This window comes from Megalobrama amblycephala, linkage group LG4, assembly GCF_018812025.1.
Source record: "Megalobrama amblycephala isolate DHTTF-2021 linkage group LG4, ASM1881202v1, whole genome shotgun sequence".
Lineage (NCBI taxonomy): Eukaryota > Metazoa > Chordata > Actinopteri > Cypriniformes > Xenocyprididae > Megalobrama > Megalobrama amblycephala.
The window spans coordinates 50,469,049-50,494,996 of record NC_063047.1 but is presented as its reverse complement, the minus strand read 5'-3'; the positions used below and the strand labels follow the sequence as shown (position 1 = coordinate 50,494,996).

The 25,948-nt window shown below is 36.1% G+C and overlaps 2 protein-coding genes across 4 annotated transcripts in view; both read left to right on the top strand.

Annotated features, from left to right (window-relative positions):
- The window catches only part of tut7 (terminal uridylyl transferase 7), a 36,363-nt gene extending 22,859 nt beyond the window's left edge, over positions 1-13,504 (top strand). For all 3 annotated transcript variants that reach the window (XM_048189832.1, XM_048189833.1, XM_048189831.1), the window contains exons 14-30: positions 586-843; positions 1,450-1,600; positions 1,906-1,992; positions 2,335-2,435; positions 2,949-3,006; positions 3,307-3,410; positions 5,181-5,270; positions 5,842-5,955; positions 6,321-6,398; positions 6,528-6,705; positions 6,843-6,890; positions 7,923-8,014; positions 8,095-8,210; positions 10,247-10,428; positions 10,730-10,779; positions 10,875-10,941; positions 12,802-13,504. In XM_048189832.1, coding sequence (XP_048045789.1) covers positions 586-843; positions 1,450-1,600; positions 1,906-1,992; positions 2,335-2,435; positions 2,949-3,006; positions 3,307-3,410; positions 5,181-5,270; positions 5,842-5,955; positions 6,321-6,398; positions 6,528-6,705; positions 6,843-6,890; positions 7,923-8,014; positions 8,095-8,210; positions 10,247-10,428; positions 10,730-10,779; positions 10,875-10,941; positions 12,802-12,866 — 1,839 coding nt within the window. In that variant the 3' untranslated portion in view covers positions 12,867-13,504. The remainder of the gene's footprint in view (positions 1-585; positions 844-1,449; positions 1,601-1,905; positions 1,993-2,334; positions 2,436-2,948; positions 3,007-3,306; positions 3,411-5,180; positions 5,271-5,841; positions 5,956-6,320; positions 6,399-6,527; positions 6,706-6,842; positions 6,891-7,922; positions 8,015-8,094; positions 8,211-10,246; positions 10,429-10,729; positions 10,780-10,874; positions 10,942-12,801) is intronic.
- Positions 13,505-17,066: 3,562 nt separating this feature from the next.
- On the top strand, positions 17,067-21,808 carry isca1 (iron-sulfur cluster assembly 1). The gene is made up of 4 exons (XM_048189830.1): positions 17,067-17,225; positions 19,895-19,948; positions 20,045-20,150; positions 20,858-21,808. Exons 1-4 carry the CDS (start codon positions 17,145-17,147, stop codon positions 21,004-21,006), a joined length of 390 nt encoding a protein of 129 aa, XP_048045787.1. The 5' UTR covers positions 17,067-17,144; the 3' UTR covers positions 21,007-21,808.
- Positions 21,809-25,948: the final 4,140 nt, after the last annotated feature.

Below are 25,948 nucleotides of genomic sequence, written 5' to 3'. Positions count from 1 at the left end.
AAAATAAAATTAGATCCTCATATTATCCCCTTGAATTAAATTATTAAAAATCATTTTCCTGAATTGAAATAAAATAAATATAAATATTTGATGAAAAACTTAAAAAACTTGCCTTGGCAACTAACTGAAATAAAACTGAAGCACTAAAATGACTAAAACTGGAGAAAAAAGGCTAAATATAAATATATAAAAGCCAAAAATATTAAAATTAATAGTAATATTACTAAAATCAAAAGTGAAAATATAAAATTAAATGTAACTCAAAATATTAATGAATACTGTAATAGTACATAAATACTAAATTAACAATAATGGGTAGCCGTATGTTAATTGTTTTGGCCTTATGATCATATGATTCCCTTGAATTTTTATGCATAAGAGCTTCTCGGGTAAATTCTTTTCTTCTTTTAAGGAAATCTATATGTTTTCCAGTTCAAATAAGACAAAGATCATTATTAATACTTTTACGATATGATTAAGCTAAATGGTTTTGTGAAATACTGAAGAAACAGTGTTTGCATTAGCTCTATTATCCCTCAGATAAATAACATTTTGAAATTAAAATGAGCTTGTGCACTTTTGTAGGGTGAAGATGAGGAAGAAGATGATGGCGATGATGACATCGAGCTCGATGAATCTGGTCATTCTGGCGATGAGATCTTCCCTTTTGACCGGGAGATGAGTGACGATGTGACGTCCGACGTAGGCGATCCAGAGGAAGCAGCATCTGTCCCAAACAAACCCAAAGCAGAGCTTACCAAATCTGAATCCCCTGTAGGAACACAGTCGGACCTTGAAGGCGTTCATTATGTCTTCACCAAGCGGGTTTTCAGTGATGGCAAGGTAAATATGCATTGTCGTATTCATGGCTCCTGAGTTTGCATTTCTATGTGAGACCATCCGAACTTGTTATTTAATGTAAAATGTATTGTTACTGTTACCAGATATTTAGCTGTATTTGATATTCATTCAACCAATTGCATTCAGTGACTTTTTATTATATATCCAGGTACTAGATGCATTATTCCTTGAATGAGCTTCATAGAAACTCATTTGACCTCCTACATGGAGAGAAAGATCTCAGAAAGACTAAAAACTGTTAAAATATGACAGATAACATCTGGTTATGGCAGCTGTTGAAGTGCTGTTCATGTTATCTAACTGCAACTAGAGTCTAACAATAAACATTAACTGTAACACACTTCATAATGTACCACTACTGGCTAGATTCAAGTAATTTCAGTAATTTCATCAAGTTGCCAGAGAGATTTTTGAAACTTTGCAGACCTTTTTACTTTCACAAACAGCTTTATTACACACTTCATGAAAGGTAATATCTGAAAAAGCATGATGATGAATGATGTTGATATTTAATAACTTTAATGTAAATATCTGCATCTGCAATTCCAGCACTTCTTGGTGACAAATTAACCATCTTTTATCTGTTAGTCCCCCATTGTGATATGCAGCCTTTGTAAGAGTGATGGACATTCGAAACAGGAGTGTCCCGAGGACTTCAAGCGAGTGGAGTTAAAACGCCTTCCACCCATGTCCCTAGACTTCCTGAAGATCCTCAATGAAGTCTGTGAGCAATGCTACCGTAAGTACGCTGTGGATGTGTTTTGACATGAAGACATTCTTTATTTTTTTCCATTATTGTGGTGAACAAAGCCAGAGGATGAAATGTAGATTGGGTATTTGCTGTTATGGGACCATACAGAAAAATAGACAAAGTTTTTGCCTTTCTTATACCTTTTATGGCACTATGAATTGGTGCATACATCCTTTTTTTTATATACATGCATCTTTGTTTTTGTTTTTTTTATTACATGTCGAAATCTTGCACTTATTTTTTTTTTGCATGTAGTTTCAGATATTTAATTAAAAATGTTTGCATTTATTTAGGTGACTTTGCACCAGATGATGTGGAGGTGAAAGTCAGAGAATACATTTTACAAGATTTTGAGACTTTCCTGAGATGTCAAGTGCCAGGTAATGCAGCTTGGTGGAACTCTTTAGAATTTACGCAAGTAAAAAAATTTTTTTTTTTAATCATTTTTCCCCATTTAAATGCACTGAGAGATTTCTTGTTCTGTATTGCTGCATTATACTTTTTCCAGTGAAAATGGTGCACAAATGAACAAAATGGCGAATCAGAACATAATTTGCTTAATATGCAACTCATTGGACCAGTGAGATTCTGTTGTTTTTGAGCTGGATATTTGTTTTTTTTGTGAGATTCACCCATTTACTCTATTTGATCAGAAGTCAAACTGTTTTATGTGTATGTAATGAGAGGACTGCTTATTTATTGATGTGTCTTTTCTATATCAGGAGCCAAGTTGGCTTTGTTTGGTTCATCCAAGAATGGGTTTGGCTTTAAACAGAGTGACTTGGACATCTGTATGACTCTAGAAGGCCAGGACACAGCAGAGGTAATGTCTCTGCTTCTACACAAGGTCGCATAGATGCATTAAATTGATCAAAAGTTATATTAAATGCATTTAACATAATGTTACATAAGATTTCTATTAAAAAGAATGCTGTTTCTATTCATCGAAGAATCCTAAAAAAGAAAAGCATCACCGTTTCCACAAAATATGAACTGTTTTTTTTAACATTGAAAATAAACATAAATGTTTCTTGAGCATCAAATCATCTTATTAGAATGATTTCTGAAGGATCATGTGACACTGAAGACTGGAGTAATGATGCTGAAAATTCAGCTTTGATCACAGGAATAAATTACAGTTTACAATATATTCACATAGAATATTATTTTTTTTTAGAATATTAGATATTTCTGTTTTCACTTTTTAATCAAATAAATGCAGCATTTTTCAAAACCATGAAAAAATCTTGTTGAACCGACTATTTATGCGAACTGTTTATGCAGTGTGTATTCCAAACTTTATTCATTTAGTTTCCTCATCTGGTTCCTCTGACAGGGCTTGGACTTCATGGCTGTTATTGAGAGTCTAGTGAAAGCTCTACGGAAACACCATGGTAAGGTTTTTTGGGTGTGACTGTGAAATTGCCTGTTGTTTACGCTACTGAAAGGAGCAGGCGCTTATCTCATTCAGTAATCGTGTTTTGTATCGTTCGCTATTATGGAGATTTGATATTTTTAGGAAGGGAAAGACTGTCCTCTCTCCGTACCTCTGATGTTCTGACTAGTAAATGAAATGACAAAGAGCCCATCTGTACGCTTCAGGCAACCTCCATTCACTTTAAATGCATGTTGTTAAAATAAATCAGTGCTTTTGTTTTACACCCCATGTCTATTTATCCATCCATTCATTTTAGGCCTGAGAAACATCCTACCTATTACTACTGCAAAAGTCCCAATTGTGAAGTTTTACCACACCAAAACTGGACTAGAGGGAGATATAAGCTTGTACAATACACTGGTGAGAGAATAATTGTGTTGAATTATTTTTATATGTCCAGACTTGACACTTAAACATAGCACTGTTTAATGGACGTTCAAACCATTGCAATTGTTAATAGCGTTAGCATTTTAAAAGAAGAAAGCCCTCTTTACATATTTGCAAAAGATAAGTACTACGCTCGTTTGGATTTCTTCAAAACGTATGCACATCTGAATGATCTCCAACAGGTGCGGGATCAAAGCGAAAGATATGAAAATAAATGAGGAAAATCTGCCCAATGTTTAATTATTGCTTCGTTCGAGGCTTTGTTACGTCATAAGGGTTTCAAAACATTTTGAAATTTTAATGGTTCACGTGACTTCGTCAGTTTGATGCAATTTTCATTTTTGGGTGAACTAACCCTTTAATGTGAGCACACCACTAGATCAAATGTTATTGACCTACAAATCGAAACCCAAAACAAACATGGTGAATCACAATTCAAATACAAATGCAGCATATAAAATGACTTGTCAGACACACCAAACAAATACAATGAAGCATCAGAAAGCATCAAAGTGAATCAAATTCTAAAAACATGAAAAATATTTAACTATGTTTTTATTCAGAGAAAAGTTACTTGGCTATTAAACAAATATTTAAAATACTGTCTTCACTGTTTACATGTTAATTTGGATATTCAGTGTGAAAATATGATTTTTAATGATCGACAGCCCTAATTAAATTCACGGATTGGCAATCCACATTCAATCTAGTTCTTGTGCTTTAGTTTAGTAAGTTTAGTCTTAGTGTGCAACTTGCAATCTTTTTCTAAATCAAAAAGGTTTGAAAAAAAAAAAGATATTAATTCCTATCTTAGTTATCTTTGGTCACACTTTAGTTTGGGAACCAATCCTCACCATTAACTACAACTTTTGCCTCAATAAACGCCTAATTTACTGCTTATTAATAGTTAGTAAGGTAGTTGTTAAGTTTAGGTATTGGGTAGGATTAAGGGATGTAGAATAAGGCATTAATATGTGCTTAATAAGTACTAATAAACAGCCAATATTCTAGTAATATGCATGCTAATAAGTACTAGTTAAAGAATTAGTTCACTTCAGAATTAAAGTTTCCTGATAATTTACTCACCCCCATGTCATCCAAGATGTTCATGTCTTTCTTTCTTCAGTCGAAAAGAAATGAAGGTTTTTGATGAAAACATTCCAGGATTTTTCTCCTTATAGTGGACTTCACTGGGGTTCAACGGGTTGAAGGTCCAAATGTCAGTTTCAGCTTTTTTTTTTGCAGCTTCAAAGAGCTCTACACAATCCCAGACAAGGAATAAGAGTCTGATCTAGAGAAACGATCAGTCATTTTCTAAAAAAAATAAAAAATTATATACTTTTTAACCACAAATGCACAAGAGCTCTTTGAAGCTGCACTGAAACTGACATTTGGACCTTCAACCCCAGTGAAGTCCGCTATATGGAGAAAAATCCTGGAATGTTTTCCTCAAAAACCTTGATTTCTTTTTGACTGAAGAAAGAAAGACATGAACATCTTGGATGACATGCGGGTGAGTAGATTATCAGGAAATTTAGTTCTGAAGTGAACTAATCCTTTAATAGTGAGAACTGGACCCTAAAATAAAGTGTTACCATATATATATATATATATATATATATATATATATACACGTCTAAGTAGTTACTTTATATTACTCAGTACTTTCTTGTGTAAATACACTGCAAGTCCACATACTGTCAAATAAAATGCAACCAAGATTTTTCCATTTTATTTCCTCAGGCTTTGCACAACACACAGTTACTGGCATCATATGCTGCAATTGACGCTCGAGTGAAGATCCTCTGCTACGTCATGAAGGTGTTCTCCAAAGTAAGTTCATTAAATGCCATCATTGCTTCAGTCAGAGAAATCGTACAAGTTAGTGACCAAGTTTGAAGCTTGAAAGAGGAAGAATCCAGCAAGTTGCTTTTGGTGAAATGACGAAGGATGAATTGCTCATTAGCATATCTGAATTTCATCTCCGGATCTTCCTCACACTTGATTTACAGAGATACGAACTGTAAAGATGGCGTCAGTTTTACTGTATCAATTCAAGCGCAAATCTTGTCCTTTTGGAAGTGCATCAAAGTGGATTTGCTTTCACAGCACAGAAAACGGCATCTTCTCAACATGTCGACAACATAAACGGGGCAAAGTAGACCAGGCTGGAATTATGCAAATTTGTTACAAATCTACACAGGTTCATGCAGGAAGTGAGACTGTAATTACTGACGACTCGTTTCAGGCAGTTCAGAATCGCGTCTTTCTTTTAGGAGACAATAACTGAAGCTTTGCAGATCTTATACATGCACAAACAGCAATATTACTCGCTGCATGAAAGAGCAACAATAGGGGCACTTTAACATATTTATCATCTTGAGAATGATGTTTGTCTTTTCAGGTGTGTGACATTGGAGATGCGTCTCGTGGTAGTCTTTCTTCGTATGCTTACACTCTAATGGTCCTTTTCTTCCTTCAACAAAGAAACCCGCCTGTCATCCCAGTTCTCCAAGAGGTGGCTTTCTTGACGATTATAACTTTTTCAATGAATGTTACTTAAATGATTTAAATACAAGGTTACAACACATTTTTAATTGCCATTAATATACACCAAAAATTAATTCCTTCATTTTATTCCTACTTTCATGTAATTTAGAAGTGCATGCCCCCTATTGCATATTTCTATAATCCTGATATTTCAACATAAACAATGCATGCGAATACAGGTTAAAATGGGATTTATTTTTCTTCCATTTTGTGTGTATTCTTTTATATTGCTAAAAGTCAACATTAAGTACATCCTAAACTATTGTATGATGGGATAGCATTGATGTAAAGCATGCATTCACTCTAAATTAATTTTGTATATGTCTTTTATAGATGTATGAAGGGGATAAGAAGCCAGTAGTTCTTGTAGATGGCTGGGATGTACATTTCTTTAAGGATTTGAAGAACTTGGTGAGTGAGCTCCAAAAAGAAAAACATTGCAATTTTTTTTTTTTTTTTTTTTTTTTCAGATCTGTGAAACATGTAGCACATAATGCATGTCTTGGACTTTTAGTATAATAGTGGATGTTCATTCCTCAGCATAAATACTGGCCGGAGTACAAGAAGAACAGGGAGTCTGTGGGGCAGCTGTGGCTTGGGCTGCTGCAGTTTTACACAGAGACATTTGACTTCAAGGAGTCTGTCATCTGCATCCGCAGAAAAGAGCCTCTCACCACCTTCAAGAAGCAGTGGACCTCCAAACATCTCGCCATCGAGGGTAAGACTAGGCAATAAAGTGCTGATGAGTGGTAAAAATCAGACCAAGAACCTATGAATATGCAGCGGTAACATGTTACAGGGAGCGTCATTTTCTAAATTGTAGCTGATCATTTGTCTTTCTCTTTCCTCTTTTAGATCCCTTTGATTTGAGTCATAATCTTGGAGCTGGACTCTCACGGAGAAGTATGTCATGTGTTTCTCTTTTTTTTTTTTTTTTTAAATGATGCATGTATTATCCTTCACATGTAATACCTTTCATTGACCATGTTTACATGTGCACCAATAATGTGATATTTCCAATAATCAGAGTAAGGAGTTAATCGCAGTAAGATGTTTACATGACACGAGCAAACCTCTTCACTCACGTTTACATGCAATTTTCATCATTCTGATTATTCGCTAAGAATTGTGGTTATTTTACCGCCATTCTTCACACAGCCCAATGCACAGCCCAAATTATGAACTCTATACAGTAGGTGTTACTGAACAAGCTGTTTCAGCACACATGGATTTATTCAGCAGTTCTTTGGTATCCAGCTTCAGCCTTTTTTTTTTTTTTTTTTTTTTTTTTCGGGTGACGCATCTAAAAAGTCTCACTTTTTTTATTGTTTTTGATCATCAATATACTGCATTATATTTATATCATGCAACATTTGGAACATTATCTTTCTTCAACACCTCAAAAATGCTGTAAACACTTTAATCCACTCTGAGCAGTTTATTGTGATTTAAAATCGTGCTCAAAGGGTTAGTTCACCCAAAAATGAAAATTCTGTCATTAATTACTCACCCTCATGTCGTTCCACACCCGTAAGACCTTCGTTCATCTTCAGAACACAAATTAAGATATTTTTTATAAAATCTGATGGCTCAGTGAGGCCTGCATCGCCAGCAATAACACTCCCTTTTTCAATGCCCAGAAAGTTACTAAAGACATATTTAAAACAGTTCATGTGACTACAGTGGTTGAACCTTAATATTATAAAGTAACTAGAATACTTTTTGTGTGCCAAAAATAACAAAATAGCGACTTTATTCAACAATATCTAGTGATGGGCGATTTCAAAACAAATGATTTGTTAAGCTTCAAAGCTTCATGAAGCAGTGTTTTGAAATGTCATCCTTGGTGTGCACAGCCTTTACTCATCCCTACATTTTTAAAAATAAATGACATTTGATATCTTGTCATCTAATGCAGTGATGTTTTGTTTGCAGTGGCAAGCTTCATCATGAAGGCCTTCATCAACGCCCGCAGAGTTTTCGGCACCCCTGTCCGAGTCTTTCCCCCAGAGTATCCAAATAAAATGGTTTGTGTCCTGTACCTTGAGCATGTAAAAGATGCCTCACATGTCAAGTTATTGTGCTTCAATTCACATGTTGTTTGCAGGAGTACTTTTTTGACCCAGACGTGCTGACGGAGGGCAAGCTTGCACCCAATGACCGCTGCTGCCGCATTTGTGGGAAGATTGGCCATTTTATGAAAGACTGTCCGATGAGAAAGCGGTAATTCAGCACAAGAACTATTGTAGAATAACTTTTTACTTTACTTCAATTATTGTTCATACTGAACACTGCTTAATTTCAACATTCTTTTCTATATTTCATGCTACAATGATTCATAAAGAATGTTCACTACTATTCAGAAGTTTGAGACCCGTAAGATTTTTTTAAAAGAATTTTAATGTTTGTTCAGCAAGGATGTATTAAATTGATGAAAAGTGACAAATCCTTTATAATATTAGAAATGTCTTTACTATCTCAAATAAATGCTGTTCTTTTGAACTTTCTATTCATCAAAGAATGCTGGAAAAAAATGTATCAGTTTCTAAAAAAAAAAAAAAAGCAGCACAACTGTTGTCAAGAAATGTTTCTTGAGCAGCAAATTATCATATTAGAATGATTTCTAAAGGATCATGTGACACTGAAGACTGGAGTAATGATGCTGAAAATTCATCTTTGATCACAGGAATAAATTATATTTTACAATATATTTACATGGAAAACAGCTGTTTTAAATTGTAATAATATTTCACAATTTTTGTTGTATTTTTGATCAAATAAATGCATCTTTGGTGAGCAGAAGAGACTTCTTTCAAAAACATAAAAAAAATCCCCAAACGTTTTACTGGTAATGTGTCTTAGAGCATTAAAACAGAAATAAATCCTTATTAAAGGTTAGTAAGTGTTTATATTTGACATCAACCCAAACAAACACAACCCTCCCTTCATTGCTCCGCCCCCCAAAATGCACAAACACGCAATGCAAGAGTGGATGTCTCTTTATCATAGCTGAAGTGAAGTAAAATAACGCTTCATGGATAATAAAGTGAAGATGGCGAACGTACGACAACTTTCAGAATCTCCCTCTTGCTCTCTCTCCTCCCACATCATGAGTGGACACACCCCCTACAGCTGATTGGCTCACTTTCCTCTGACATCATGAGTGGACATGCCCCTACTGCTGATTGGCTCACTTTCCTCCCCCATCATGAGTGGACACGCCCCCTACTGCTGATTAGCTCACTTTCCTCCCCCATCATGAGTGGACACGCCCCCTACTGCTGATTAGCTCACTGTCCTCCCCCATCATGAGTGGACACGCCTCCTACTGCTACTTAGCTCACTGTCTCCTCCCCCATTATGAGTTAACATGACCCCTACTGCTGATTGGCTCACTCTCTCTCCTCTCCCCATTGAGTGGACACGCCCCCTACTGCTGATTGGCTCACTCTCTTCTCTCCATTATGAGTGGACACGCCCCCTACTGCTGATTGGCTCCCTCTCTCCTCTCCCCATTATGAGTGGATGCGGCCCCTACTGCTGATTGGCTCACTCTCTTCTCTCCATTATGAGTGGACACGCCGCCTACTGCTGATTGGCTCCCTTTCTCCTCTCCCCATTGAGTGGACACGCCCCCTACTGCTGATTGGCTCACTCTCTTCTCTCCATTATGAGTGGACACGCCCCCTACTGCTGATTCGCTCACTCTCTCCTCCCCCATCATGAGTGGATGCGCCCCCTACTGCTGATTGGTTCACTCTCCTCCGACATCATAAGTGGACACGCCCCCTACTGTTGATTGGCTCCCTCTCTCCTCCCCCATAATGAGTGGACATGCCCCCTACTGCTGATTGGCTCACTCTCTCTCCTCTCCCCATTATGAGTGGATGCGCCCCCTACAGCTGATTGGCTCACTCTCCTCCGACATCATAAGTGGACACACCCCTACTGCTGATTAGCTCAGTCTCCTCCCCCATAATGAGTGGACACGCCCTCTACAGCTGATTGGCTCACACTCTCTCCTCCCCCATCATGAACGACCATGCCCCCTACTGCTAATTGGTTCACTCTCTCCCTCCCACATCATGAGTGGACACAAACCCCTACTGCTGATTGGCTACAAGTGTGTTGTGGTGCTCTGCCTGATCCACTTCCAACAGCATTTCTCAGAAATCACTTACTGCACCTTTAAATCAGACATTTGATGATTTTACTGATTTTGTTCATTGTTTATTCATTTGTTTCAATGCTTTACTAAGACAAAGACGTGACAACACTGATGGATTCTTCAGTGGACGTGATGGAAACAGAGCCACCAAAGCCATGATGGACGGCAGCCCTTACAAGGATGGCCGTTGGCGGCAGAGGGAGGAGAAATGCTGTTTTCTGTGCGGCTCCAACACTCACATTAAGAAGGACTGCCCGTTGTCCAAGTCTTTAGGTAGCTGCGCTCACTGCATTGTTTAAAGCAGGGGTGCCCAACCCTGTTCCTGGAGATCTACCTTCCTGCAGAGTTCAGCTCCAGCCCTGCTCAACACACCTGTCTGTAATTATCAAGTGCTCCTGAAGATCTTAATTAGCTGATTCAGGTGTTTTACCAGGGTTGGGGCTAAACTTTGCAGGTAGGTAGATCTCCAGGAACAGGGTTGGGCACCCCTGGTTTAAAGTGTATCTGCTGCAATTAACCAAGTGATGCAATTTGGTCTAGAATCATGCAGTCATTCATGTATTTCTCTTTGCAGAATCCTCACCAACCACATACCAAAGAAGTCCTGCATCAGAAAGGGACAAAGTATGTCAGATATCATCTTAATTACAGTTATTATGCACTAATTTTGCCTAGGAATTAAACTCAGTGGATCTCTTTGGATTCATGTGTGTCTGCAGGACAGTCCTCAACAGGACAGGAGAAAGAAGCGCAAAGCAAAGAGGATGATTTTGGGTCCTGAAGCAGGTAAACTACATTACATGAGTGCATGGTGATTTATGAAGTGCATAAACTTTGCAAACAATTGAATCCTATGGACCTATTCACACCAGGCATTAACTAAGGGGCCGTTTACGCAACACCATTTTCATGCAAAATGCAGAATTTTGAAAAGGGGTTTCGAAGTGCATGTTTTTGAAAATGGTGGCGTTATCTCCGTGTAAACTACAAAAACGAATTTGTGAATATGGTGACGTCATGCGCATTACATGTTCAGTCTGTAGGCGCTGTTTCTTTACAAAGTGACATTGCCATCTACTGGCCTGGCAGCAGAATACATCGTTTTTTTAGTCATTTTCACAGATTTGTGTGAATGAGGATCGTTTGACAACGCTGTTGTCTGTAGGGTTCTAGCACATGCGTATAAAGCAGACAACTGTCTATTTCTCCATATATTTGTCTATAGTCGTCACTGGGAAACCAACACTGCAGGCTGCAGATGCAGCTACAGCCCTGTCAATCATTGCATCGTTATTAGGGCTGGGGCAATAAATCGTTGAATCGCGAATTGAGAAATGATTCTGGATTGATTCTGAGATTTTCCTAATGAATCGCGATTCTCTCTCGAATTGACTCTGAGATTAGTTTAAACAGCAGATGGCACTGCGTGCTTTGGAAACAACCGTACTCTGCTCTCTTCCAATTCCTTAAACACACCACTTGAACCTTCTATAAAATAATTATTCATAAAGTTCGAAAAGTTTGAAGCGAATTAAAGGTTGTTTGCAGTGGGCTGTTTACATTAATCTTGTGTCATAAAAGCATTCTGAGGTGCATGTACATAGCCGAATGCACGAGCGCTCTTCTTCATGAGCATTTGAGCATGCGGTTAAAAACTAGCCTAGAGCGCCATCTGCTGTTAAAAACTAAGCTCTAAAACAATTCAAGAGAGAATCGCGATGCATTCAGAAAATCTCAGAATCGATCCACGAATTGAGATAAATCGATTTATTGTCCCAGCCCTAATCATTTTAAACGTTCACAATGCTGTTGCAGATGAAATATAATGTGGATAACATATGTTTTCGTCAGGTTATATACTGATTATTAATCATTTAAACCCCTTTATCTAAACCGCTCTACTTAAAGGGTTAGTTCACCCAAAAATGAAAATAATGTCATTTATTACTCACCCTCATGCCGTTCCACACCCGTAAGACCTTCGTTCATCTTCGGAATGCAAATTAAGATATTTTTGTTGAAATCTGATGGCTCAGTGAGGCCTGCATAGCCAGCAATGACATTTCCTCTCTCAAGATCCATTAATGTACTAAAAACATATTTAAATCAGTGCATGTGAGTACAGTGGTTCAATATTAATATTATAAAGCGGCGAGAATATTTTTGGTGCACCAAAAAAACAAAATAATTACTTAAATAGTGATGGTCGATTTCAAAACACTGCTTCAGGAAGCTTCAGAGCGTTATGAATCTTTTGTGTCGAATCATGATTCGGATCGCGTGTCAAACCGCCAAACTGCTGAAATCACGTGACTTTGGCTCTCCGAAGGTCTTAGGGGTGGAGAACAACATGAGGGTAATAAATGACATTATTTTCATTTTTGGGTGAACTAACCCTTTAACCGTCGGTCATGTTTGTAGTTTTTAACACTTTTTATTCATGTTTGTAGTTCTAATCGAATGGGTTGTGGGCAATATTAGCAACATGCCTAAATGCATTGAGTTGCGGTCATGTGATTGGCTTATTTAATATTTGCCCTAACGGTCCGTTTGAACAGGTGTACCTAATAAAGTGGCCGGTGAGTGTATGATTGATAATGTCCTGTTATCATATAATCCATGCTGTGTTTCTCCATCATATTGCAGGTAGTCTTGCCAACAGACATGCGTCCTTATCTGCATCTATGGAGAATTGGAGCCCTTTCAAGTGAAAGCTCTGAAGTACAGGCTGAAGTGGGACGCTTTTATGATCTACAGCCTGAGTCCAGTATTATCCTGAACCCCAGTTAGAACACCTCGATGAATGTGCCTTTTATAGGTGTCTAATTTTTAGTTCTGTTTTTTCTAATTGTGGAAGAACTTGATGTTTCTCATTTTATCTGTTTTTATTTTTTTAAATTAAGAGTCCAGTTGATTACCTTTGTAATTGTAGCCCCATTGTGTGTTTTGAATTTGCTTGAATAGTTTTAGTAGCAAAAATCTTGTGTGTGATCCAAGAAGCATTTTATTTTGTATAAAAAATGTACATAAAGAAATGTTGACTGGGGACTATGTATTTACAATTATGCTAATATTAATGTAGGTTAATTGTTGTGCTTTTCAGTTTGGCTGGGCTTGGTTTTAGTTGTTATTCTTTATTGTATTTTGTTTTATGGCAGTATTGTATAGTTTATAGCAGTGTTTAGTTTTTGCTAAATTAATTGCATATGTTTCGAAGAAGGCTACATTGCCTACCTTGCATTTGCTGCAATGCCAATAAACAAAATGAATTCCCTCCATATTAGTAATTCAACTCTGGTACTTTTTTTTTTTTTTTTTTTTTGATGACAATAAATGGATTTTGTCATAATGAGGTCTCTACACTTTGTCTTTGTAATGTATTTACATTTTTCATATTTCCCATGTGTTAACTTCTGCATTTTGTTTTAATGACACACATTCACAAGACGTGTCACTCATATTGTTTTGAATGGGAGAAAGTGCAACGTGCAATATGGCGGAATAAGTCCCGCCTTCTAAATAAGAGCCAATAGCAGATTGGTAAAGTCATCGAGTCACTGCAGCGGCCGTTAGAAGCAGAGCCTTTGAAAAACATATAACTCTGCAGGATATTACATTTGCAATTGAACATTGTAAAACGAACAAATCTCCTGGTGTTGATGGCCTCTCTGCAGAGTTTTATCAGGCGTTTACACAAGAGTTTGCTCCCTTTTTACTTGAAGTAATTTTAGAAAGTGTTGGAAAAGGTTCTTTACCTCCTTCGTTGACCCAGGGCTTAATTACCTTAATCCCCAAACCCAATAAGGATCCACTGTTTATAGATAATTGGCGACCTATTTCATTACTAAACACTGACTATAAAATTTTTGCCTCAATTATTGCAAAACGATTAAAGAATGTTTTAGACCCTATTATTGATGAAGTCCAATCAGGATTCATGAGAAAAAGACACATCTCAAACAATATTCGGCTTGTCTTAGATATAATTGATTATTCATTTTTATGTCCTGATGATAGTTATATCTTTTTTTTGGACTTTTATAAAGCCTTTGACACAGTAGAACATAACTTTATATTTCAAACTATTGAGAAATTTGGTTTTGGTGATTTTTTTTGTAAAGCTGTTAGAACAATGTACTGCAAAGGCAATAGCTCTATTAGACTAAAAAATGGGACTTCACCTAGATTTGAGCTGCAAAGAGGCATCCGACAAGGCTGCCCTGCCTCCCCCTACCTATTCATTTTATGTTCTCAACTTCTTTCCACCCATATTAAAAATAGTACCCTAAAAGGAATTTCAATTGCTGAAAGAGAAGTTATCCTTACCCAACTTGCAGATGATACTACGTTATTTTTAAAAGATGCCAACCAAGTGCCAATTGCTATCAAAACAATAGAATTATTTTCAGCAGCTTCTGGACTCTGCTTAAATCTGAAGAAGTGTGAACTTTTTTCCCTTAAAGAAAGTGACACTTCCCAGATCTGTGGTATACCAATCAAAGATAAGATCACTTATCTAGGGATTACTATAATGAAAAATGAGGAGGAGAGATGCTCTGTAAACTTTAATTTGATTAGTGATAAGACAAAGAAAAAGCTTAATCATTGGCTGCAGAGGGATTTATCTTTGAAAGGACGAGTATTGTTGACAAAGGCAGAAGGTTTATCCCGTCTTACATATGCAGCTATCCCCTTGTTTGTCAACAAAAAGCTCTGTAATTCCATTGACAATTTACTTTTCAATTTTATTTGGAAAAACAAGACGCATTATGTGAAAAAATCTGTTATCATGAACACCTTTGAACGTGGTGGTTTAAACTTTATTGATTTTACAACCCTTAATAATACTTTTAAAATTAATTGGATAAAGCAATTTCTAAATAATCCCACATCTACATGGAATTTTATACCTAACTATATCTTCTCTAAGGTTGGTGGTCTAGAATTCTTACTTTTATGTGATTATAAAATAGAAAAAATTCCCTTAATTTGATCTAAATTCCATAAACAAATGCTCTTAGCATGGTCGTTAATTTACAAACATAATTTCTCCCCACATAGGTGCTTCATCTGGAATAATCGGCTTATTAAATTCAAGAATAAATCCTTATTTTATAAGACTTGGTTCAATAATAACATAATTTTAGTGTCCCAACTAATAAATGATAGTGGATCATTGCTGAATTATTCTGAATTCCTTAACACTTTTGGCATTCCAATCATCCCAAGAGAGTTTGCAATTGTTTTGGATGCCATCCCATCTGGTATTTTAACTCTCTTAAAAGGGGCTGGAAAACCATCTTGCCTACCAGATCTGGACCCTAAGTTGACCTCAGTTGGTAAAGTATGTTTTGCAACAACAATGAGGAATAATAATCGTAATATTCGCTCTTTATTCCAGAGAGATGTCACAAGCATACCTAATGTTGTTTCCTATTGGTCTAACTTTGTTGACAACCTGAATTGGGGGAACATTTGGAACCTTCCTTACAAATACCTCCTCACGAATAAAGTTAGAGAAGTCTCTTTCAAAATCATACATAGGTATTATCCTGCTAAGCATTATCTCCTTAGGTTTAAGTCTGACATATGTGTTAACTGTTCCTTTTGTGGAATATGTCCAGAAACAATGGTACATCTGTTCTGGCAATGTCCCTATGCCATCACTTTCTGGAAAGATCTATCCCGATACATTACTGTTAAACTTGTTGCTGATTTTTCTTTGTTTTGGAAAAATGTACTGTTTGGTTTCCATGATAACAAGAATAAAAAACACCAAGAAATATACCTAATTAATTTATTGATAATTTTAGGGAAATATCACATTCACAAAGCCAAATTTAGCAATTCTAAACCTTCTTTTATAGCTTTTGGTAAGGAGACGGAACAGTACATAAATTCCATTTATGATTCAAAAAATAAGAAGGCTGCTAAAACCATTCAGTTATGCTCTATCTTTAATGTATTTATTTGAAATTTCCCCTGGCTCTGCTCTTGTCTTATCTGATATTTCTGTATTAATGACTCTATTTGTTGTGTTCTTATTCTTTGTATCGTACAGATTTAATAAAGAAAAAAAAAAAAAAAAAAAAAAGCCTTTGAAAAACATATTTAACGGCTCAGGTTAGAAGCTCAAAACAGTCAGAATGCGCGCCTACGAAATGAGGTACAAGAGATGCGCATTTATGACTGCGCATGCGCATTAGCTTGATCCAGCCTGAATAATACTGGACAGAATTTTTACATAAAGGCACTGCGGTATTGCCAAAATGATTTGTTAAACATTAATGAGAAAAGTTAGTGCACTGCAGTGTTATTTTAGTTTTTATTTTGGTTTTATTAATATTGTGAATTTGCTTTTATTTTCATAATTTTTTAGTTTTCGTGTTCATTTTAGTTTCCATTTTTTACTCATTTCATTATGTGCTTTTGTCATTTTATTATTATTTTTTAAATATTGCTTTTTTATTCTTGTTATTTTTTTGTTTTTATTTATTTATATTTGCTGGTAATTATTTTAGTGCTTCATCTTAAACTTATTTCAGTTTATTACCGAGGCAACATTTCTAATGTTCATTTATTTATTTATTCTATTTTATTTAATTTCAGCTTTATTTCAATCAACAGAAGTGTTTTAATGGTTTTAGTTTCAGCATATCTATAGCCTTTGGTTTCAGTTAACGATAATAATATTATTTATTAGAATCAAATGCAACTATTATAATAAACTACTTTTTCTCACGTTTACAATTTTTTAATCGTTTTTATAATCGTTCAGCGAACTAGACGTCCTCTGACTTTACGTTAAAACTAGTTGTGTAATATCATCGGTCACATGGTGGTGTTAAAGTCTACAGTGCCGATTACTCATAGGCTGCATAAGCTGTCAATCAAAAAACCAACCAATCCTGTGCGTCCGGTGAGGCGGGCGTTCCTTGCATTAGCTCTGGTGTTTACATCCAAACACGAAGTGCTTAAGTAACTTCAACATGTCAGCCTCCATAGCACGGGCGACAGTAAGGGCGGTTAGCAGACGGAAAATACTGCCAACAAGAGCCGCTTTAACGCTGGTGAGTGCTGACTCTGTTTTCAACACGATGACGAGACCGAATAAACATTTAGTTCTCAAATACTTGCGATAGCATACATAACAAATGCGTTTAGTTCGGTTATCTGATCAATAACGGTATCATGATAGACAAAGTCGTCTATTCTGAAACATTCAGATGGATATTCAAACTTAAGAGCAGGTTATTGCAATGTGTTTGAGTTGTTTAAGTTAAATCTGACATGAAGGTCAGTCTTTAAGCAGGTTAGCCGTTAGCAGATAGCTTATCAAGCGCTTAGTAATGTTTATGTATTAAGTGAGTCGCTGCATCAGAACCTTCTAGATGTGCCTATTCAGAGTTGTTGTCATTCACACTATGCATGAATCGTGTTTGGATAACAGCAGTTGTTTAGGGTGACGTCAGGACAGCAGGCTTTCAATGATCTTATCTATGTGGCTGTGATCAGATAACAGGCCTGTAATTTAGGTTAGTTGTTAAAGACCCCGAACCACTCCGATTTCAGCATTCCTCTGCTGTAACCATAGACTGGCTGTAACAAATCTTTACTGAGTACGTGCTGGAGTTGAAATGGTTGTGGAAATGTTTATACAACATTAACCTGTTAGCTGTCACCCCACTTTTTATTTATAGACATTAAAATGCACTATCCAAACTTAAATGTTTGTAATTCAAGAATACTTTGGAATACAGACAAAAGGCTGGTCTTGTTTTAAAGATGGAACTTGTCAGATTATTGTAGAAGTGAGGAAACTTATCTAAGTGAAATAGAAAATGTATGATGAAAATGAAATGAAAATGAAAATGTAAAAATATATTTTATGTTTTATATAAAATATGTATTTTGCAAAACAAGTTTTACTCTAAAACTGCAAGAAATAATATATCTAAAATAAAAGCCAAAAATCTGAACAAGTTGTTTTCCAAATTTCAGGTTGATATCTCAAAAAATGAGCTTTCAGAAAGATTTAGTTTGGGTGCAGTACCACACTTTTTCACTAGATGACACCCAAGCTCCATTACTGACATATAAGGGCGCCTCCATTTCCATATATGGTTTGAGTGATCTGAACCATATATTTCCATTATTTTCATTCAATTTATGAAGTAGACATCCTTTATAGAAGTAGTATGGGAAGTTTGGCAGAATTTGATATGAATTCAGCCTCTAATAAACATAAAAACAACATGTATGTGGGTTACAGATCGCCGCCACAATCATAAATGTATACATATTTTTTTCTATTAAAAACATTTTCAGACCTTTTTTTCTCAGAAAAATTAATGGATGTTTTGTACTCTAGACATGAAAACAAACATGTTTCAACCAATCTTTAATGATTTTTCATGTTTGTCGCTATTTCAAAATAAAGGTCTGAACATGCCTTGAGTATGAAAATATTCTTGTAGCAAATTGATAAATTACTGCTCCTCTGTAATTTTGAAAATCAGTCACCAAATATGAAAACTAGACATTAGTTTAGGTTTAGTATAGAATATTAATGTTTTAAATATGTAATGGCTGTAGGCCAGTGACAGTTAAAAGGTTAAGTAAGTGAGTGAAACCAACACTAAAGTTATTGTGCATGTTTTTGATGCTAATTACATATTTAGTTGGTGTCAAAGCAGTTTTAACTTTATTTACTATGTATAATAAAATGTTTGCAAGTAGTAAGCAGACATTTAGCATAAGCTCTTATCTAAAATGACTTCCAGTAGACACCATCAAGTGACAGTGACACTAATATTTGATTGTGTACAGTACTTGCTCTGCGATAAATCACTGAGCCATTTATATATATATATATATATATATATATATATATATATATATATATATATATATATATATATATATATATATATATAGAGAGAGAGAGAGAGAGAGAGAGAGAGAGAGAGAGAGAGAGAGAGAGAGAGCAGCAGAGCTTTTATTATGCCGCAGACGAGCGCTTCCGCTTCTTCCGGTCAAGTATGCGTGGGGTAACACAGCGCTGTTTATCATATTAGATACATTTGTGTGTTGGAAGTTGTTATATTAGTTATGGTAAAACATGATACTCGCAGTAAATCAAGAAAACGAGATTTAAACAATAAGACTTACTGTGTTGAGCTTTATAACATGATTAGTTTTCTGTTGATGAGGATAAATCAAGAATAATGTGGGTATGATGTCATTAATAGGCGATTTAAACATTCTTGGAAACATTCGGGATAATGTAAGTACACAAGTCAGCAAAATATATAACATTGTTCTAGTAGTTTTTGGATATTTAAATCCAAAAATTGTACTGCCTTTAATGTATTAGATTGTTTGCGTCCACATTCTTTAAAGAGTTGTTTGCAACTGAACTGGAATTATTGAAAAGTTTAGCTGAAATTTAAATATAATAGGAAAATAATAGATGATGGGACGGTTGTTTCTGATAAACTATATTTTCTTTCTTCTTTAGTTAAATATTATTTGAATAATGTCTTTACAGCAAACATAGAGGAAAAACAACTAAAATTTAGTGTATTTACAAAAGGACGTTAATTTGATATCTCTGTATTCTGTTGTAAAAATGATCAACATTACATTTTTCTCAATCTCAGATGACCTTTTGATCATGATTAAGTGAAATTCTTATAATTCCACAAATGATCAATGAGTGTATTTTCTTCATTTTCAGACGCCTTCAGCTGTGAATAAAGTCAAACAGCTTTTACAGAATAAACCAGAATATGTGAGTATTTGTTTTATTATTAGTCATGAGCATTTGCAGCCTCAGTGATACATTTTCCCGTCTCATTCTTTGGATTCTTCATCCGTCTTCAAACAGATTGGCCTGAAGGTTGGTGTTCGAACCAGAGGTTGCAATGGCCTCACGTATACTCTTGACTATACTAAAGAGAAAGACAAATCAGATGAGGAGGTGCTGCAAGATGGTGAGTGGGCAAATTAATACAGTATTATATTTTATTAACACTACCGTGGTCTTTTTAAGATTTTTTAAAACATTTTGTCACTTCTGCTCACCAAGGTTGCATTTATTTGATCAAAAATACAGTAAAAACAGTGAAATATTATTACAATTTAAAATAGCAGTTTTCTATTTGAATATATTGTAATTTATAAGGATCCACCGATATGAACATTTTGGTCGATACCGATAACCGATAATTCTTTATATTTGAAAGCCGATAACCGCTATATATTGGCCGATAAATCTAAATCCAAATTTTTATATAATTTTTAAGAGGCTGATTACAAAAACAAAAGTCTCACCATTAAAAACCATGTCCCAAGCACACAATTATAATGTTCACATTGTAATTTTATGTAGATAATATGATTATATAACTGTATTTTCCTTTTTTAAGTGATTTCAATCATATTTCAAGCAATTCAAAACCATCATGGTGAACAGTGCACATCTGAAGTGTCTCAGCTGAAGGAAAAATCCATTATTTATCAGCTTTAATATATCGGCCAAATTTTCTTATCGGGCCGATAACATTAAAAGTGAACATATATCGGCCGATACCGATATGGTGGCCGATATATTGTGCATCCCTTTGAATAGAAGTGTGTTAAGTAAATTCTACACACGTGCACAGAAATGTTATGTCATATTTGTTGTGTATTTCTCCAGGCGTGAGAGTGTTCATCGAGAAGAAGGCTCAGCTGACGCTGCTCGGCACAGAGATGGATTTTGTCGAATCGAAACTTTCCAGCGAGTTTGTGTTCAACAATCCCAACATCAAAGGGACGTGTGGTTGTGGGGAAAGCTTCAACATATGAACCTCACCGCATCTAGAGCTCGACCCTTCCAGGGCATCCCATCCAAATCCTAGAATCAAAGATCCATCTTGAAGATTTGTGGGTGAAAGAGACTGATGCTTAGTGGCCTGTTTGTGCATCATTTCCTGTGCTGCCACCAGTCACCTCAACACAAGCCAGAGAACACTGCTAGAGGTTCATTAACTTAAATGCTATGATTCTGTTCATTTCACTATTGCTTGTACACACTTTATTGAGCAGCTTGATATGTATTTAACATGTGCCTGTATGTCATGCAGCTCAGAGGAGAGTTAGAACTGCACTCCATTACATTGCTTTGATCTCTTCTAAGAAGTTTTGTGTGCCGTTCAGTCACGCTGACATGTGTTCATATTTGCTAATCCCATTATTGTGTTGTGCTGAGGCTTATCCTGATGAGCCGAACCTGCTGAATGTCGTAACGTGTCTCCTCAACCCCACAGCTCCGGTCTAAATGTACCACACGAGACATTTGCAGTTGCTTCCTCGTGGTTATTTTGTGCACATTTGGTGGATTGTGGACCAGCAGTATAAATCTGTAACAATCTACGTAATATTAAAAGATTCATCTGCCTTTTAATATAACCTTTGCACTTTCAGCATGCCACTTTTTGCCCCATAATGTGATAATGTGCAGCACAGGAAATGATGCCATTTAGAGTTTTAAAATGCAATTGTTTGACTTGAACTTGTTTTCTGTTGAAGTATTAGTGTAATATGTACATAACTAATGTAAATCCCTTCGACTGTCATTTAACGCACAAATAAACTTACGTTTTACTTCTGTGCTGTTTCTTGAATGAACTGCCTTTAGTGTCCTGAGTGTGGTGCTGTTTTTAAAGAAATGAGACCAAAAAAAAAAAAAAAAGAAATGTGTACTTCTAAAATCTAAATTACCTCCCTGAAAAAAAGCAGCATGAGTTTCCATTTATCTCACTGATATTACAATTGTTTATAAGTGTTTATAAACTGGCAATATGCAGATGATGATAAATGTCAAAATATTTGGTTTATTATAAATCATTTTTTGTTTTCTCTGTTAAGCATGCATTCATTGTCAGTACAATATAAACAGATTGGGAAAATATTTTAATTTCATCCTATGTATGTATAGATTTATTTGTATTGATTTCCAAATGTTTAGTGAGATAAAAAGATGCAGATGAACTGATGAGGCAACAGATCAAATCAGAGATTTAGTATTGTTTCTTAAAGGCCTGTACACATCAAGAACAATAAAGATAAATATAGCTGCGAGCAGCAATTATTGGGGTTCAAGTGCTTTAAGGCCTTTAAGCACATGCATAAAAAGATGTTTTATTTAGCAAGCCTGTAACCATCTGGATCATACATGGAAAAGACCATTTACAGCAAATACAGGCAATTTATCATAGGAAATATATGGTTGTTAAAGCTTTTTAACAGTTATCAAGGATGAGTCAAAAACCTAGGACTGGTTTGCCATAGTTGGTTTTCGAAATAATCTCCAATATTTAACGAATGTTTCGTTGGACAGCGGCGGTCCTAGAGGCAAAGTTGTTTAGAATGAGGAGTTCTACCATGTTGTATGAATGTCATGTGCATGTGCAAAAAATCTATTTGAATATAATGTAAAATGTAATTTATAGGGATGCACCGATAAGAAAATTTTGGCCGATACCGATAACCGATAATTCTTTATATTTGAAAGATAATATATATAAATAAATGATATATTGGCTGAAAAATCTGAATCCAAATTTTTATATAATTTTTGAGAGCCTGGAAAATGCAAAGGCACCCCTGGTGGTTTCATTCCGATCGGCCTCAGTTAACCTTGTCTGATAGCTGCTCAAACTTCATTGGCCGATGGTGGACATGTTTTTTGACATACTTCAATGTCCTCATAGACAATCATGGCACCTCAGACAAAGACACTGCATGCCAATTTTCAAGTCAATCGGACTAACGGTTGAAGTAGTTTTAGCCGTTTAATTTTTTTTTTTTTTTTGCTGCTATAGCACCACCAAGTGGCCAGTTGCTGCATCCTTTTACAGACAACCACAGAATAATCTCTTACATATGTGTGCTGAGTTTGGTGAAATATCTAATTCCATTCACAAGTTATAGCCATTTTAGTAAAAGTGGCTCCACCCACTTCTAACGTTTTGGCGGCCCATAGGGACCATGAATCGAAATTTCAACTTTTTTTGATAATTATTGACAATCAGACTTAGGAGAATCTTGCTGCACTGGTTTGGGTCCGATCGGGTCAAAAACCTGGGACTAGTTTGCAAAAGTAGGTTTTTCAAAATATCTAAAATACCCGAAAATTTCGCCAAAATGACGAGCAATTCCAAGGCATGCATTTTGCACGGATTCCAACAATATAAGGCACTCGAGTCTACACCTAAAAGTTTAAAGGGATAGTTCACCCAAAAATAAAAATTTGATGTTTATCTGCTTACCCCCAGCGCATCCAAGATGTAGGTGACTTTGTTTCTTCAGTAGAACACAAATGATGATTTTTATGATTTATTATCGCGCTCTGACAACGGCAGTGATGTCTCGCGCATATACTTCAATGAGTGTCAGACATCACTGCCGCTGTCAGAGCGCGATCAGACATCACTAAAGGAGTCATGAACGGAAGTTGGACATAGTGGTGTTTTAGAGGTAAAAAATGATATAAATAATGTTCGGTTTCTCACACAAACCGATCGTTTCGTGTCTTAGGACATCAATGTGTTGTCACGAGCCGCAGGGTTTAATTTGGATTTGTCTAAGCAAGCTTTATTTACTCTTATAGATGAAGTTCCCATACTGCAATTATTTGACTGACAGACGGCAGCGGTTGGAGTTAAAAATCATCATTTGTGTTCTACTGAAGAAAAAATGTCTTGGATGCGCTGGGGTTAAGCAGATAAACATCAAATTTTCATTTTTGGGTGAACTATCCCTTTAACAGTTATGAGCGATCTCGTACTTTCGACCGCTGTAGCGCCCCCTTCAGGCCGATCGGGGCGAGCTTTGGTGACAGTGTAGACGGTGTGAGTACTACCAGCCCTCAAAGTTTCAACTTTATGACTTAAGGTCTGGTCTGCCCGATCACTTGGGAGAATGCTGGTCCTTGGATATTTGAACAATTACAATAGTGTTTTAGCGCTACACGCCTGAACTCTTAATTTTAACAATAATAATTATATTAGTGTCTAGCCAGCGAGATTTAATCTAAGCGCGCGCTGCATTTTTGTCTTCTGCGGCTTTAAATGCTCAAGTTCAGCAGGATGGATTCTGATTGGCTGTTTTTATCTTCCAACAATATCGTTTACGGTTGGCGTGGACTCTGCTATTCTTTAATATTTAGAACGATTTTTAGAACTATCACGTCATGTCGTAATTACCGTAATTATTCTGACTCGTAAAAAACATTCAAGTGAACATTGAACTCATAATTACAAACTTTAGATTCGTAATTTTTTGAGCGCTACGACTTGTACCATGTGACCACTGCAGATTTATTTTGGCGTTCATGGTGCAAGAGAAAAGAGGGCTCCAAGTTCAGCGTTACATGTTGTCATCTCTTATTTACAGGAATTACGACATGGCGTGAACGCAGGTTTATCGTTATCGTCCTTGGTGTGAACAGGCCTTTAACCAGACACATAAAACAACTGAACTGACTTTATTTCTGATAAGGCTCACAGATCAGTCTGTACTATCTGTATATATTTTATCTTAACTGCAGCTTGAATGAATTGCAACTTTAACTTACAAGGCGAGCTGCCAGCATACACAAAAACTGCCTCTTTATTGACTCCCCTGAATATATGAATGTGTGAACAGAGCTGATAAGATTTAGTTGTTGTTGCTGGACATGTCTAAATATGGCTAGACTGAAAGGAAGGGAGAAGCTCTTGCTCCTTTTCTTTTCAGACATAGAGTTTCCTCTTTTTGTATCTTTCACAGCTGCAGGGGTTATTGATGTCCAATTATTTTTTTCCTCTCCATCATCTGTCTTCCTGGTCACACAGATGTCCATCCTCCATGGATTTTGTTTTTAGCTTCCCTTTTCTTGTGTCTCAAGAGTTTTGTTTTTATTAATTTCTTCATCGTCACAGATCTGTGGTCTACAGCTGGATCTCATTATTTGAAGCAGCATCTCTAAACAGGAGTAAACAGAGAGAGTCATTAAAAATGTGTCGAATGTCACATTATTTGATGTGGATCTGTCAAGTTTAATTTCACCCTTCAATTAATGATTTGCTTACTTTTGTAAACGAACAAACTTGATGGTTGTGTCATTTCATACATGTTTGACCAGGAGAATAGGACGTTTGGATAATAGAGTAAATACGCATTAATAAAACTTCGGAAGACAAAAACATCTCTATTATCCAAACAATAAAAACACATCCAATATTAAAGGGGACCTATTATGCCCCTTTCACAAGATGTAATATAAGTCTCTGGTGTCTCCAGAATGTGTCTGTGAAGTTTCAGCTCAAAATCCCCCACAGATCATTTATTATAGCTTGACAAATTTGCCCCTATTTGGGTGTGAGCAAAAACACACCATTTGTGTGTGTCCCTTTAAATGCAAATGAGCTGCTGCTCCCGCCCCCTTTCCAGAAGAGGGCGGAGCTTTAACAGCTCAACAACAACAAAGCTGGAGAATCTCACGCAGCCAAAATGAGGATTGTCAGTAACGGTGTTCAGCCTTACATTGTTCAAACCGGAGTCGACACTGATGGAGAGACTCAGGAAGAAGATACAACTTTTAGGACATTTCTGAATGGTTAGTGGATAAATGTATGTAGTTGCTGTGGAGTTGATTCAACTCATCCACTAGCATGTGCTGTCATGTTAATCACATGCAAATCCAGCGTTGAATTGATCCTCGTTTGTGAAGCAGTCTGGTGTAAAATGACAACTCTTCCTCTTC

Bases quoted from the DNA above. Each gene is read 5' to 3' on its own strand.
- isca1 (XM_048189830.1), top strand. From the start codon at position 17,145: ATGTCAGCCTCCATAGCACGGGCGACAGTAAGGGCGGTTAGCAGACGG. The intron at 17,226-19,894 runs GTGAGTGCTGAC...CTTCATTTTCAG, and splicing joins CAAGAGCCGCTTTAACGCTG to ACGCCTTCAGCTGTGAATAA. The intron at 19,949-20,044 runs GTGAGTATTTGT...GTCTTCAAACAG, and splicing joins TACAGAATAAACCAGAATAT to ATTGGCCTGAAGGTTGGTGT.